The 15,911-nt window shown below is 39.5% G+C and overlaps 1 protein-coding gene across 2 annotated transcripts in view; it reads right to left on the minus strand.

The window, feature by feature from the left end:
• Window positions 1-15,911, minus strand: part of LOC115263181 (cyclin-dependent kinase 14-like) — a 632,917-nt gene that overhangs the window by 457,781 nt on the left and 159,225 nt on the right. Inside the window, exon 1 of one of the 2 annotated variants that reach the window (XM_062852661.1) lies at window positions 9,534-11,409. The exons of the other annotated variant lie outside the window; for it this stretch is intronic. Within the exon in view, the coding sequence (XP_062708645.1) occupies window positions 9,534-9,564 (31 nt within the window). The 5' untranslated portion in view covers window positions 9,565-11,409. Of the gene's footprint in view, window positions 1-9,533; window positions 11,410-15,911 lie in introns of those variants that run through there. 2 annotated transcript variants of the gene reach the window in all.

Below are 15,911 nucleotides of genomic sequence, written 5' to 3' on the forward strand. Positions count from 1 at the left end.
GACCGAAGTACATTAGGCCGATTGGTCAATGGATAGAATGGTGATCACGAATCGCTATTCAGTGATTATGGAACAGGAATCGGAACGGTTTCTTAAATTTGTTCGGTTTTCCAATAATTAGCTGATACTTCGACAATGATTTTTCATAAGGGCCTAACTGACTTGATCGATTTCTCTTCGTCGACTCTCTCTTTAGCTAATAACTTGAACAAAACGAGCAAAATCATTATTCTTTTTGTTTCTATAGCAACATGCAGTCGTCTTCTTCGCATTTCAGCCAAAAAATCTTTGGAAAACTCAATACACATTCTGTGATAACACAAAGAGAGGATCGATGAAGAGAACTCGAAAATGTCAGTTAGACCCAAATGAAAAATCATTGTCGACTTCTACAATATTAATATTTCCGTATTGTTTTACCAAAATCAACAATTAATGTCAAAATTTAGTCTTACTAACTAAGAAGAACAGCCTATGTTTAAAAGAAGGCAAAATTCACTAGTTGAACATCAACGGTTTCGATGCAAAACACTATTTTTATACAACTAAACTAATATCTCCCCAAGTAACCATGGTGCTGAAGCCTTTTTGCGTGCAGATATACGATGTATTTAGAGCAATCATTACTTTACATGCAACTTTAAGGTTGATTTAAAGTGGAAATGGTCAATTGTAAAATCAAATTAAGATTAAGATTATACTGGTATAATCTTAGTTCAGTCGCATAATTGCCATTTTCACTTTAAATCAACCTTAAATGTTCATGTAAAGTAATAATTGTTCTAAATACACCGTGTATCTGCATGCAATAAGGCTTCAGCACCGTGGTTACTTGGCTAGTTCAAATAGTGATTTTTTCCTTCTTCTAAACACAGGCTGTTCTTTCTAGTTTCGTCTAGTTTTTGGCATAAATTGTTGATTATGTTAGAACCATAAAGCAATATTGGTATTGCGGAACTAACAGTTCAATTTATTGAAAAAAAAAAATAACTGATCTTAGACCCGTTTATTGTTCCTATATTTAAAAGAAGGAAAGATTCATGGTTAAAATACAGTAGCTCCAACTTCAACAATTATTTTAACAGCATAAAAGGAGATAACGACAAAAAATATGGCCATTCTGCAAAATAACTTTTTGATCAAATGATATTCGACCCAACGGCCTTCAGTCGAATGCCCTAACACCATTGATATTAAAATTCTACAACAGTAGCCGGAGCGCCATTAGCCATAATACCAAAGCCCAAATATGTTAAGCTCATATATTACAATTACCGTGATAAGAGAATATATTGGTTAGAAATGGCACAAATAAACTAAGAAGTTCATCCAGAAAGAACAGCAGATGATTAAAAGAAGGAAAAAACTATGGTGGAATTATTAGAATTAATTTCCTCAAGAACAAGCTTTTTATAGCATTTGATCAAGTGATATTCGGCCTAATGGTAATGGCTTTCGGACAGTGACAGTCAGGCTAATGGTATAGGTGAAACCGTCGCTTGAGTTATTAATTCTGTGTATTTTACTCGTTGCTTCCGAAAGGTTTTTGTTTATGATATTCGATTGACTTACATAAGTGTGTGATCAACAATTCCGGATAATTTTGCTGTTTGGCACAAAAATTATTATTTAAAGAGATCATGTTATTGTTATTGTCAAGAATAAGCTTAAAAAATTACTTTCAATTGAAAGCAGGGAATCTTTGAAAAATATAAGTAAAGCCAATAATTCCATATCAGTAAAAGCTGGGAATGTGTTGAAGAAAGGAAAATCTTTGATGAGTATGGATCAAATTCCGTCAAAATAATATTTGATCAATTGGATCCACATCATGATCAATTTCTCCACAAGACAAATTTGTGGAAATGTACTAATTGAAAAAATAAGCTGTTGTGCGCAATAAAATATTTGAATAACATAACAGATTTAATGTATTGTGAAGTTTAAAAGGTTTGATTCCACATCATTTTTTTGCTTCAGAGTGATTTGCCCTTCTTCAAACTATAGGCTTTTCTTTAAAAGTTACTTTAAAATCATTTCTTGTTTGCTCTTACATCAGTTCCGATAATTTATTTAACTTTGGCATATTAATCTAAACAAAAATAAAATTTTACATTTTTACAATCGTTATTGTGGGATAATCGATCCCAAACAAATAAAGAACACGATTTATTTTTCAATTAGATTTTTTTAAATTATCATTAGATTGGGAACACTTCTGGATTGAGAACTTTGGAAAATTTCTGGGAAATGGTACTTTCTGGGGAATGGTGCATTCTGGCAAATGGTTTTCTGGGAAATGGTTCTTTCTGGCAAACGGTTTTCTGGGAAATGGTATTTTCTGGCAAATGTCTTTCTGGCCAATGGCATTCTGGCGAATGGTTTTCTGGCAAATATCGCACAATCCTAGCTTCGCTTCCTACCTACTCAAATTTGTACCAAATGATGCACATATAATAGGTTTAAAAACAGTCAAAATTTGAGAATTTTTGATACATCATACGAAAAGTTACAGTTTGTAAAAATTTTTGTGAGAAAAAAGTTACTTTTTCTAACATTTTGGCCATTCCCTGTATGTGATGCAAGAACAATGATATACTATGCCCAGGGAGTCGAGAACGAGTATCGAACCCGCAGTCTCCGGATTGGTGAACCATAGCCTTAACCACTACGCTAACTGGAGCCCCAAACACTAAGTTCTGTTTTTATGCGATTTAATAGGGATGATATGATAGATCTCTGGTAGAAATAAAGGAAAGAAATAGCGATCAGAAGAGAAGAACCTTTCCAAAAGCACATCGCATAATTTCGATAAAATCGTGTGTCCTTAACGTGTGACCTAACGCCAAACATACAGAAAAATACTTTATCTAGGTCTCCTTCTTCTTCTTTATGGCTCTACGTCCCCACTGGGTCTTGGCCTGCCTCGTTTCAACTTAGTGTTCTTTGAGCACTTCCACAGTTATTAATTGAAGGACTGTCTTTGACTGCCATTGCATGAATTTGTATATTGTGAGGCAAGTACAATGATACACTTTGCCCAGGGAGTCGAGAAATTGTTCCCGACCGGAACGGGAATCGAACCCGCCGTCCGGCGTTCCATAGCCTTAACCACTAAGGCTAACTGGAGACTTTATCTAAGTATCGCACTAATTTGTCCTGTTTTGTCCTTTACCTGAAAAAACTATACATGAAACTGTTTTAAAATCAAATTCAAATAATGTTCAGTCACTTGTTATTTTTGTTTATCTCGTACCAAGTCAATCGAACGGAATTTGAAAATGATTGCAGGTCTGTTTATTTTGAGCGTACAGGACGAAGAAGTGCGACATCCTACATGAACATATTGTTATAATGCCTTGTATCCCTACAAGATATTTGCAATACATTAACATTAATTTTTGTGCAAGCACTTGTTTTCAGAACACTAACAAAATTAATAATTTAGGATCGTGGAAATGAAAGGATTAATCTGAAATTAATTTATCAATATGAACGACAATTTTGCAAATTTCGCGTCCCCTTCACCGTGAAAAAATACCCCCACATTTCGAATGGGGTTCGCTAATGGCCATAAACGAAACACACTCTCACGCTGCCGTCCAACTGACGTTATCAATTTTCATCAACTGATGAAATGAAAAATAATATTTGCGCATTTCAATCAATTTATTTGGCTAACGCTAGGGTAGTTTGTTTTTATACTATACTACGTTCTCCTTGGCATAGGAAGAACTGGTTGTCTCGCAAGTTGTACTATCGCCTTAATTCGCTCATTTTGCCACACATGCCCCAAACCACCGATCCCAGCAGTCAAGGCGAATCCAATTATATTCACCCCTCGTGCGCCAACAGGGATTCCCATTTACGTACCGAGAGCCAACAAGACGGCAGCGCTAGAGTTGCAGGTTCGCCTGCGTTCGTTCATTTCCCTCCAATTGGCCGTCTAAGATTGAGTAATGTCAGTAATTCATTATCTCGCGAAATGGTCGAATCTTCCGCACCATAACGCAGGCAGTCAGGTCGTCAGGCCATCCCAAATGAAAGATGATATAAAATTCAAACCAGAAGGAAATAACAATCACGAACTTCGCGTGGTTGGTTGTGGCCGACCATGGTCTGTGGGAGTTTCTCGCCGGATGGTCAACGAACACGACGAACGATGGAAATGAAGGAAGCGCGCGCGGTTCCATTCTGTCATAGTAGCACAGCGCCGCCGATTTGGGAAGGAACCCAAACCCGGTTTTGCGCTCGCAAAGTTGATTGTGCTGGCCGAGTGGCAGCTGCTGCAAAGTGGTCATTTATTTCGCTCAAGTGAGAAGTTAATTCCGTGCTGAAATCGACTTGAGAAAAACACCATCTGCTGCTGACCTATGAGATGAGGTCATAACTGTGTTACTGGGCGCGCTGGGCACAATGTGTGCAGATTTGTCGACGGAACCGAGAGCTGGTGGTTGAGTCGTGAATGTGAATGGTGGGACAAGAAAGAGTCAACGCTGGGTCTGAAATTTGGGCAGCATGTGAAGCTTGTTGTAAGGTGTTTTTGTTGCTGTAAAAAAAAAATAAGTAAAGCTTGTTGAAAGGTTAGATTCGGTTAAAGACTAAATCTGCGTATTGAGGATACGAGGCAAATTGTGACCTAATCTGAAGCTAAGCATAAGCTTGATTGACTGCCCGTAGATGCTACTCCAGTATCGCCAGACCAGCTACACTCACACAAGGAACCAATAAGATTATATGCCGGGGACTAGCAGGCATCTTCAGTGTGTGAGCGTTGGTGATCTGCTATTTTTAGACGACAATGGCGCCTGCCACGTCAGGTTGCAGGTCAATGTGAGGAAGGGGAAGGAAGTGATGATTGCAATCGTTTGTATCCACATCAGACCGAATATACCTCTGCGTCTGCACAAACTCATGCGGATGTCGGGGTATTGATGGGACATGGTTGGGAGAGGATTCACATATTGGTGAGTGGATGCCAGGCGTAAAGTGATTATTACTAGGAAGTTGAAGCGGCACAATTCGCTCGATTGCATAACTTATAGGCGTTATCTGATAGATTGACACTGTGATGTAGAAGTTGGAAGGAAGGGAAACGGGAATGGCTATGAACATATGAATATACATGAGTTGTATATGTAGAGAAGAGAGTATAGGATAGAAAGATATAAAGTAGAAGGAAAAAGACGGGTCAGGGATTGAACCCAGGCCCTTCTGCATATGAATCAGAAGCGGTAGCCACTAAACCACCAAGCCCGTCTTAACATCTATGCGTCAATAAACGACAAACGCGATAGATAAACATACACACCAAACGCTTTCAGCAATATTCTGTTCAACTTTACGAGGTAAAGGGCCCGACAAATGTTAGCAATACTTTCGGCAAAATTTGCTGAATTTCAGTAAAACGTTGCAGGTAGGTCCTTTTTTACCTTATTTTAATTTTGCAGCTCTTTGTCCAATGTGGCGCTACCTATGCAGGGACATTTTGGTTGCTGTATTTGTACAGAGTCTGTGGATTACTTTCTTATTAACTAACTGTTGGGACTGATCGCTACGAGGCTGTTTCTCCTCTATTTCATTGAAGGTTGAACAAAGAGCACGTGATGGTTTTGTTGTTTACTGATAATCCGGAGTCCACTGGTGTTACTGTTGCAACGAAAAGTGTTGGATACCACGTCTGGGAATTGAACCCATGACTATCCGTAAACTAAGCGAACGTTTGATCCTCGCCAGCACGAGGCCGCGCCCGCGTTTCTGGTGGTCAGCAGAGTTCACTGAACGGTCAGCAAATTTTGCTGAATTTCAGCAAATCGTTTGCTAATAAGTAGGGTAAAAGCACTAGACATCACCACCTCAAAGTTCTGCTCTAATCTTCGAAAATTCATACAAAAAAATGAAATTTGTATGGAATGGAAGAAGACTAGAGCATTGGCGAAGTCTAATGCTTTTTCCCTATCTGCAACTAGACAAAATTCAGCTAAATTGATTTGGAGATCAATGGAGATCCGAAGGAAACATGTTAAACTGTTTAATGAATACACAAACTTTCAGGTCGATGACTGCGCAAAAAATCAAAAATGATTCGTTTAAAAATTCATTTGAGGGTTCTTAAGGACAAACGTCTTGGAATCCCTGTTCAACATTGCACCAGAGCGTCAGTTGGACAAATCTCAATAAGTAAACTTCTAACGATAGTTTAATTTTGTTTTCGCTCACATGTAATTAGCTTAGATGAGAAGATCCGGTGTGCTGGTTTAGTCAATAATTAGCTTTGTGTGCTTAAAACCGTGAGTCGGTGCAAAAATCGACCATTTTGGTGGCCATCTTGGGATTCTAACAAACTCGCCCTTAATGCACCTTTCCTAGATCCTAATGGAAATCTGGGTCCATTGATTTGAGTACATTGAGAGAACCAAATATATATTTTAATTGCACATCTCACTGTCACTAATATTCAAGATAGAGGTTATCGTTTGTGGAAAACTCAAAAACATCGCAACTGTTGTGTTTCAATTTGCAACGCTTTTCAATAGAAAATGTGACGAATGAGTACCATCAGAAGAAGCTTGATAAGGGGATAAGGTAATTCAACAACGTAGGCGACAACCTCAACAATCTGTGGAAGTTAATCTACGACGCGGTGATAGCACCACTCAGTAGTTCTCATTGATATAGCCACAAGGTAACTTTCTCAAGGATCAGGAATTCATTCAAAGATTTATTTAGAGGTTTGGTTGCAAATTTCTCTCCAAAATTCTATCCATTATTCTTCCTTGAATGCGTACCGAATTTCTATCGTAATTCCTTCTCAAAATTCTTTCGCAGTTTCTCAAAGAATGCTCCCCGCGAGTTCTTCCTTAAATTTATCAAAGGGTGAGGTTTGCCGGCGTTTTTTTCTGGTTTTCTCTAGTTCTCCCAAGTTTCCATCTAGAGTTGTTTTTACGTATTTGCTCCCATAAAAAATTCCTTCTGAGACTTGTTCCGAGAATTTCTCTCAGAGTTCCAACCATGATTCCTGTCGGAGTCTCTGTTGGATGGAGTATCTCTTCTTATTATATTTTTTATGGATTCCTTAGTGGGATTTCTTCTATAGTTGATCCCGTGATATCTCTTAGAAGTTTTTAACAAAATTTCCTTAATATTTTCACCCTATTACTCCCAGAACTTTTATTTTCTCATGCCCCAGTTTTTCTCAGTATTTTTGCCAAAATCCCAATCGAGATTTCGCCAACTGGTCTTTGCGGAGTTTATTTGTTGCATATTTCTCGGGAATTTCTTGCAATAATTTCGTTAAATATTACAGGAGTCATTCCGAGAGAAATTCCTGGAAAAGTCGCTGCAAGAACTCCGGGGACAACAACTATTAAAGAAATCCCAAAAGGAGCACCCTTAAATTCGGAACAGTTTCCTATATAGGGGTTCCGATAATATCTCTAGCAATAATCCCTAGAAAATCTTTAGAAAAATCACAGGAGAACCCCTACAAGAAATCCTATGAACAACTAAGTGAAAAATCCTGGAAAAAGCTCTGAAAAAATCACGGGATGAACCTCAAATCTACCTGTTCAACGAATGCAAATTCTTGATTATTCTCAATAAATTGTCTTGTAATTTGTAGAAAATGGCGAAAATAGTCGTTTCCGCTCATTTTCAATTTGATTATGATCCTGAAGTCTCTTCAAATGCAACTTTTAGGGTCGTTGAACAGGTGAAAAGTGAGGTTACGAGACGCCACTGGCCCCAGCAGAAATTACAAAAGGCATTCCGGAAAAAAGTCTTAGGAGAAATAAAAAAAAAAAAACTCTGAGACGTTCCAGGACTAACACCGCGGGACGGGGATGAACCAGCCTCGGGCTGAATTTCCCCATAATAAAAAGTCAATAATAATAATAATAATAATAATAACACCGCGGAAGGAATCTTCTGAGAAAAATCTCGGGAAATACTTCGATAGAATTCTCAGGTGAAACTTCAAAAGAAATCCCGTGAGAACCTTTAGGAAACATTTCGGATGAAACTCCTGTGGAAGTCCAGAGAGAATCTCTAGAAGACAGCTTACGATTTTTTTTGAGAAGATTTCAGGAGAAACTTCAGTAGAAATCCCGGGAGGAACTCCTACAGAAGTTTCGTGAAAAAGCTTTAGTGAAAATTCAAGGAATAACTCCTGTATAAATTCTTGGAGAAATTCCGGGGAGATCTGCTGGGAAATCCCACGAAGAACTACGGAAGGAATCGCGGAGAGCCTACAATAGGAATCACAAGAGCAACGCTAGGAGAAATTCTGCGACAACATCTGAGATATATCTTAAAAAAACACTTATGGAGATCTCGAGATAGTTTTTGGAATGAATCCCACGAAAATTTATGTAGACAGAACTCAGGAGAAACTTCGGAAAGTAGTACACAAGGGACTCTAGAAGTAAAAGCTCAAAAAAAGGAATTCTGAAGGATCCCCATAAAAAACTCCAGCAGATATCGGTTAGAATTCAGGAATTTTCAAGAATCAGGGAAGACTCATTCGAATATTAGAAAAATGCCGGTAGGAACCCGGAAATTGTTTTCGAGAGGAATTCATAAAACGCGCTCTGTTCTGATTGGGATGTTATGCAATGAATAACATATGAGTTAAATAAGGCTCGGAATTGATTTTCCATCTTCAAAATATTTCTTAACTTTTCTCAATATCTACCTATAGGTTGAGTTCACAAAGTGAGATTAGTAAGATCTTTCGCTTCAGAAGTAGAAAATATAGCTATTGGAGCATCAAAAGAATAATAATTCAAATAACGCTACAGTTTCAGAACGTAGCGAACAAATACCTCAGACATGTTCGGAGAAAACTTTACAGAAAATAAATAGGGAAACTTACGTATTTTCGGCAGTTTTGTCCTCTTCGTCTTGAGGGTTTTTTTAATCCTCTTGAACCCAGAGTTGGCTTTAAATCCTTCCTAAGCAAGCTTAATTATAAGGCAATTTGGCCGACAAAAACCCTGCATGACGAAGAGAACAAATTTGCCTGTAATATCCTAAGTCACTCTATTTTATACTCATGCTCAGATACAAAAACACAACCGTACCACAATACCAGCTTACAATCAATAATGGTGACATAAACAGCGCATAAAGCTCCAACCTCCATTGAATTCACATTCCAAACTCGAATAGCGTTCGTCTCAATTCACATGCATAACATCATTCAGTTGTACAGAACAGCAACAGAAATACATTACAATAAAACCAGACAAAACTGTATTCGCTCTGCCTGCCAGTCCCCATAAATTGATCATTCGATGCCCAAAAAAGAAACGTCTCTATCTGTATTCCTCCGCAGTTCTAGTTTTGGGCGAGCAATAAAATTCTATTTGCTTAATTCCTGCACAACCGGAATCCGGTGTCAAACCTATACACACGATACTCGCTTCTAGCCAGCGAAGAAGGCAAACAGCCAATAATGAAACACAAATCTATCCAGTTCCCGGTAATATCACTCGAAAAAAAAAAAAAACAGCGAAGCCTACGTGCACACGTACCTTCCTTCTTCGACTCCTTCTTGATGTACATGGGAGGCTCAATCCTGATCGATTAAAACGCGTTCCCGCGTTGCCCGCAATCGACACCTCACCTCCGGCAGGACGGGGTAAGGCCAAGAAAATCAACAACAAAACCAGTCAGGCAGTCGACGGGTGTTGTTGTTACCACACTCTCTACACTTCGGCTTGCCACCAGTTGTTCCAGCCGGGGTTGTTCGAAGTTTTGCTTCTTCGTTTTTCGTTGTTATTTTTTCAGAGAATTGGGACTGACACTGAACCAGCTGTGCACACACCACCAACAACCGAAATTTCGGGAGGCTTCTTCACGTCAATTAATAATTAATTCTTCAATCTTAAGGTTCTCTTTTCACTCGGAGTAGCGCCGCGGGATATCTTCTTCAACAAACTTTCACTGGCTCGTTATTCAGGAGAATGGTGCTATTACCACACTGACACGGTTCTGAACACTACGAAGCTCGCTTTTCTTCTGTATTTCGAACGCAAACGCGGTCCAAAGACGGTGACTCCGGCGTGGAGGAGGATAAATCTTTATCACTTTTGCTGGGATTAATTTTTAAACACCATTACTCTTCGGGGGTTTTAGGAAGCCACTCACACTGGGAGCCAGCAGCGGCGAAAGGTCGATCCGGTAGTGATTTGTTTTGATAATCTTTCACGCGGCTTCTTCGTAGCACTGTGTTGGATTCCGCAGCAAAAAAAAACTGGGAAGTTAAACAGATGTGGTCAAAGGTTTCGATCGATATTGTCTTTTCAATCTTCTGGGGTTACAGTTGTTTGAACAACTTGATGTAACTGGAGATTATTATTAGATCAGCTTCTCTGTTTCATCACTATTGCAGAACTGTCTCTTCCATGCCTAGCATTTGATCACGTAACATGGGTTAACAGCATGTAAATTACGACAGCTGGAGCTACTTGTGAAGCTATAATGAAGCACTGACGTTATGATACGATACAGCATAGATTGGATCAATTTACGGAACGACTCGCACACGTTGAACACGATACTCTACTTTGCAGCACTACGGAGCAACACGAATAGACACTCAACATTGAACACGGTGACACCCGAGATTGGTTCTGATTAGCAGCACTCAGTTATTCATGCAAATTTTCCTGTGCTTACAAACGGGCCGTACAGATTGAACGGCAGCACGACAGCACTATATGTGAGTAATACTTGCTCACGCCTTAAATGGGAGCAGTTGACGTAGTCGTTTACGCGTGGGGTTCAACAGATTCCGAACGAACCACACACCGCACAATATATCACTGCACCGTAAAGCTCTCTTGCAGTTGGGAGGATTATCGACGACACTGCTGCTGCTGCACCTTTTTCTGCCTTGCTCAGGTTCCCCGCGACTAGACAATTAATTACAAATTCAGCACATACACACGCTACGTAGAATAAGGTCGGATTATCTCAACGACCGGCGCGAACGCGAACTACCCAGCTCAACAGTAGACCAGAATTAATTAGCTAATTAGCGAACGCATCAATCCGAAGTCACACACAAGTCTCGGCGACCAATGACGACGACGACGACGACGACAACTGCGGCTCACAGTGCTATCTGATTGCATCCAAATCCCGAGGGACCGCCAATGAACTCTTATGCACCGCAATCTTCAAATAATGCAACGATTCGAATACTTCGGCGAAAGGCGCGACAACGAGCTCGACGACGAGGAGTTCCCTGCCAGGGAAACTGTGTGGGACAGTGCGCACACACCCACAAATGCACGCATACACACACGTGGAAACCGGAATAACAGCACAGACAGCCTAGAACCACACGGTGTGACTTGGATAGCACAACGCGACGACGACGACGGACGATCAACGGCGCTTTAACACGAGGGAGTACAAATTGCTACTAAACGCAGTAACTTGGAGCACTTACTAGCGAAGCCCCTCGAATGGTTCGTCGTGGGCGCCTCTGACCTGATTGTTTCTCACTCTCTGTGATTCTTCCCTCGAACACCGCGGACTGAGTACGAGAGCGCGAGAGAATCCGGCCCTAGCTATAAACCAACAATATTCTCATCCGCGAGACCGAGCCAATACCGACTTTGGCCGATGCGGCAGCAAGTTTATCAGTCAGCCAGCGCTTCTGCTGCTGCTGCTGTTGGTCCGGATTACGGTATCAACGCCACAGAGTTTTCAACGCTATGTTTTTGTCTGGTGATTCTATGCTCTGTCCCGGCAGCTTTCAGACTCACACCGTGCGTAGTAGTGCTTCTGCGCCTGGCATCATCGTTCGGATTTCTCTCGCTCTCAAAGAACAACACTTCGAACACTGACTCCTACGTACTGTGTTGTAAGGTTGTTTTACACAGTTTTCTGACGAAGGTGACGAACGGTATCGTCAGCTGGAGATACATTGGGTGTGTGGAGGTGACAGATATGGTCAAAATATGAAGACGACGTGATATACAGTGCACATTGGTCCAGGAGAGTGTCATTTTGGTAAAAAATCAACAACTTTTTTTCGAGACGAAATATCAATTTGTTGTCTTCGGCAACTTTATTATGCATTTTAAGCTGCATCTTATGTAGGGGTCGTCCATATTTTAAATTCATTTTTGCGAAATTTACGACATAAAACTTTTTTCTGGTGCATTTTTTGAGGTCAAAATAATCTACAAAAATATAGCCCAAAGCATACCAAAAAACTTTGCTGAACAAAGTTATATTTAATTTTTTCATTTTCATGGAGTTTGGAAGCGGTTTTCATGGCCGACCCCTAAAAACCAGTTTTTGGCCCATAACTTTTTTGTGTGCGATTTTCAAAGCCTACTATGTTCTAGACAAATGTTCATGGGATGATTTTGCAACTTTTTCACGAAGACGACCATAAGCTATTTCGTCACTACTAAGAGTTATGCACTTTTTTAGCTTGAAAATGTGCTATTTTGTGATGCGTGTATCTCAAAATGGCGCAAACATTTTTCAAATCTGTAAAGGTGACACAATTCTACTAGTATTCAACTACATTTTAACAGGTTAAAACATTGGGGATAATCAAATTTACCCATAATAAGATGCACTTGAAAACTGTGATTTATTGATATTTGCAAGTGAAATTTCCTTGTCACTATGTAAGGCAATATTGCATGGCATGCTTTGATGACATTTAGGGGGCCGATACTATTAAGCACATTGCAACAACATGAAAATGCTTCATTATGGAGTTCAAAAACCATTTTAACTTCATTATTCACAAATTACAGAAGTGAGGAACCTTAAAATCATTATGGTGAAGGTCCACTGCGTGAATCTGGAGTTTGAAGTTTCGTCAAACTGACATACTTGTACTTGTTTTATTGATTCAATGCAAATCGCTGCGTTCAATCTACGTCAAATCGTTCTTCTCTGGGCCCGGGCCAATCGCTCAGTTCCTATGGACGTTTAGTGCTTTTTGGTAAACATCCTCAACTGCAAACATTGCGCGGCCTAGCACGGAGCCGACGGAATCTCTCTAGTTCTCTACTTAATATTACTTTCGTCTGCTATTTTTTTGACATCCGTGTAACTTAAACAGCCCAATGCAGTCTGCCGTAGACTAGAGAGTTTATAAATTAACACATATTCTGCTCTACAAATGCGTGTTCAAAACAAGGCGGCCCATATGGGCCGCAGATTATGTGTAGATGTCTTTTATTTCCTGTTCGGGTTTGTCACTACGACCAGTTTTTAGATCTATTGTAACATTACTCGTATCCTTAGTGTAGTGCATGTGGCATTACTTAATTGCCATTGATGGGCAATAAAGTATCGATTTTGATACAGTTTTTGTTTTGTTTATAGATGTCTAAGCTCCGACCATTTTCACAAGAGAATGTTTGCTGAGCGAGTTCTACTCCATATGGTATCAGAAATGACAGGAAGCATGATTAACAGTGCATCAATAAAACAAGTACAAGTACCGTAAACTGGGGTGTAGTTGATCAGTGGGGTGAACCTGATCACTCAATTATCCGCGGATATACACTTTCAAGGAAGCAACAGTTATGTTTTAACCATTCGCATGCCAATAACGTAACATTAAAATGGAATGATAACTTCCTTGAAAGTCGATATACGTGGGTAATTGAGTGATCAGGTTCACCCCACTGATCAACTACACCCCAGTTTACGGTATGTAAGTTTGACGAAACTCCAAACTCCAGATTCATTATTGAGAAAACGCGAGGCAAAATCCAACAATTAAAATGGGGGATGCAGTGGACCTTCACCATAATGATTTTAAGGTTCCTCACTCCTGTAATTTGTGAATAATGAAGTTAAAATGGTTTTTGAAATCCATAATGAAGCATTTTCATGTTGTTGCAATGTGCTTAATAGTATCGGCCTCCTAAATGTCATCAAAGCATGCCATGCAATGTTGCCTTACATAGTGACAAGGAAATTTCACTTGCAAATATCAATAAATCACAGTTTTCAAGTGCATCTTATTATGGGTAAATTTGATTATCCCCAATGTTTTAACCTGTTAAAATGTAGTTGAATACTAGTAGAATTGTGTCACCTTTACAGATTTGAAAAATGTTTGCGCCATTTTGAGATACACGCATCACAAAATAGCACATTTTCAAGCTAAAAAAGTGCATAACTCTTAGTAGTGACGAAATAGCTTATGGTCGTCTTCGTGAAAAAGTTGCAAAATCATCCCATGAACATTTGTCTAGAACATAATAGGCTTTGAAAATCGCACACAAAAAAGTTATGGGCCAAAAACTGGTTTTTAGGGGTCGGCCATGAAAACCGCTTCCAAACTCCATGAAAATGAAAAAATTAAATATAACTTTGTTCAGCAAAGTTTTTTGGTATGCTTTGGGCTATATTTTTGTAGATTATTTTGACCTCAAAAAATGCACCAGAAAAAAGTTTTATGTCGTAAATTTCGCAAAAATGAATTTAAAATATGGACGACCCCTACATAAGATGCAGCTTAAAATGCATAAAAAAGTTGCCGAAGACACCCCATTGATATCTCGTCTCGAAAAAAAGTTATTGATTTTTTACCAAAATGACACTCTCCTGGACCAATGTGCAGTGATAACTTGAGATATTGAAAAGATAACGTTTGGTTATCTTGGTTTACCTCTATTTAGGAATTTAATCTTGTAGATTATAGTTAAGTTTTACTCCGTATTCATTTCCGTCTATCGTATCGCTGAAGTAACGTTTCTCATTTTTATTTTCATCAAATTTACAAATGATTGATTGATTGAGTACGTCTTAATCAAATCTCATCTAACAAAATCCAGTAGATGATCGAAAACTTTTTAACGTGCACTAGTACTGAATTGGAATTCAAATCATAAAAACTGCTGACCCAACAAGAAAATATTAAATGTTAGCCAACAAAGCATTTTGGAATTAAAGGAAGTGATTTTCTACTGAAAATGTCATTGGGATGGAATGAAGTGCAGAAATTTCACGAAACTATCGAGAGCGCACGAAGAAAACAGCACCGTCTCTCATAGTAGTAAACAATCGAGAGGAGATCTTACTGACAGATAAACCAATGGTACTTACCAGACAATGTACCTGAACTACTACCTGAATGTATAGTCAGCCTCCACTACGTATGTTAACAAGAAAAGGGGAAGAGGGAGACTTGCTACTGCAAACATGAGCGTATGTTTATTTTATTTTTTTATTATCTTTATTTAAGAGATTTGCAGCGAGCGTATGTTTTTAAGGTTAGGAGCGGCTCACGAACACACGACGCACGAGTACCAATGAAGAACTTCAAACTCAACTTTATGCCATGGTCCTTCGAAAAGTAAGACAAAAGAGGTCTCGTGATTGGAAGCTCGCTACGTGGGACTGCCAATCTATCCATTTCATCGGAAGCACCCACATACTCATCAATATTCTAAAGGACCTTGATTTGGACATCGTAGTGCTGCAGGAGATGTGTTGGACAGCATGTATGGTACGAACATTAACCAGTGAAGACACGCGAGTTGGATGGCTGTTCGGGTTCGTTTGGAAGTTGACCATCAATGTTAACTTCTTTTCCCGATCAGCCTAGATAGCTGTGTAATGTCGGTAGCGGTTGTCTCAATTGGCTAAGAATAACACTACGGATCGCCTAATCCAGTGGTAAGTGTCCACTAAACAGGTGACCCCTAATTCATGGTGTTATGCGGCTTTATGCTTACCGTGCCAAAGAATGAATGGTTAGGGGGGTCTAATAAAAACCTAACCACAAACGGAGCCTGTGGAGAGTTAGGGCGTCCTTCACAGTATTACGCCCTTACTGCGCTAACCGGAGCAATGGTGCAGTGGACCTTGCGTTTCTCCGAGATGATCAGTTGCCCTTCTTAAGTCTCAAATTTGAG

The sequence above is a fragment of the Aedes albopictus genome, chromosome 2 (assembly GCF_035046485.1).
Source record: "Aedes albopictus strain Foshan chromosome 2, AalbF5, whole genome shotgun sequence".
Lineage (NCBI taxonomy): Eukaryota > Metazoa > Arthropoda > Insecta > Diptera > Culicidae > Aedes > Aedes albopictus.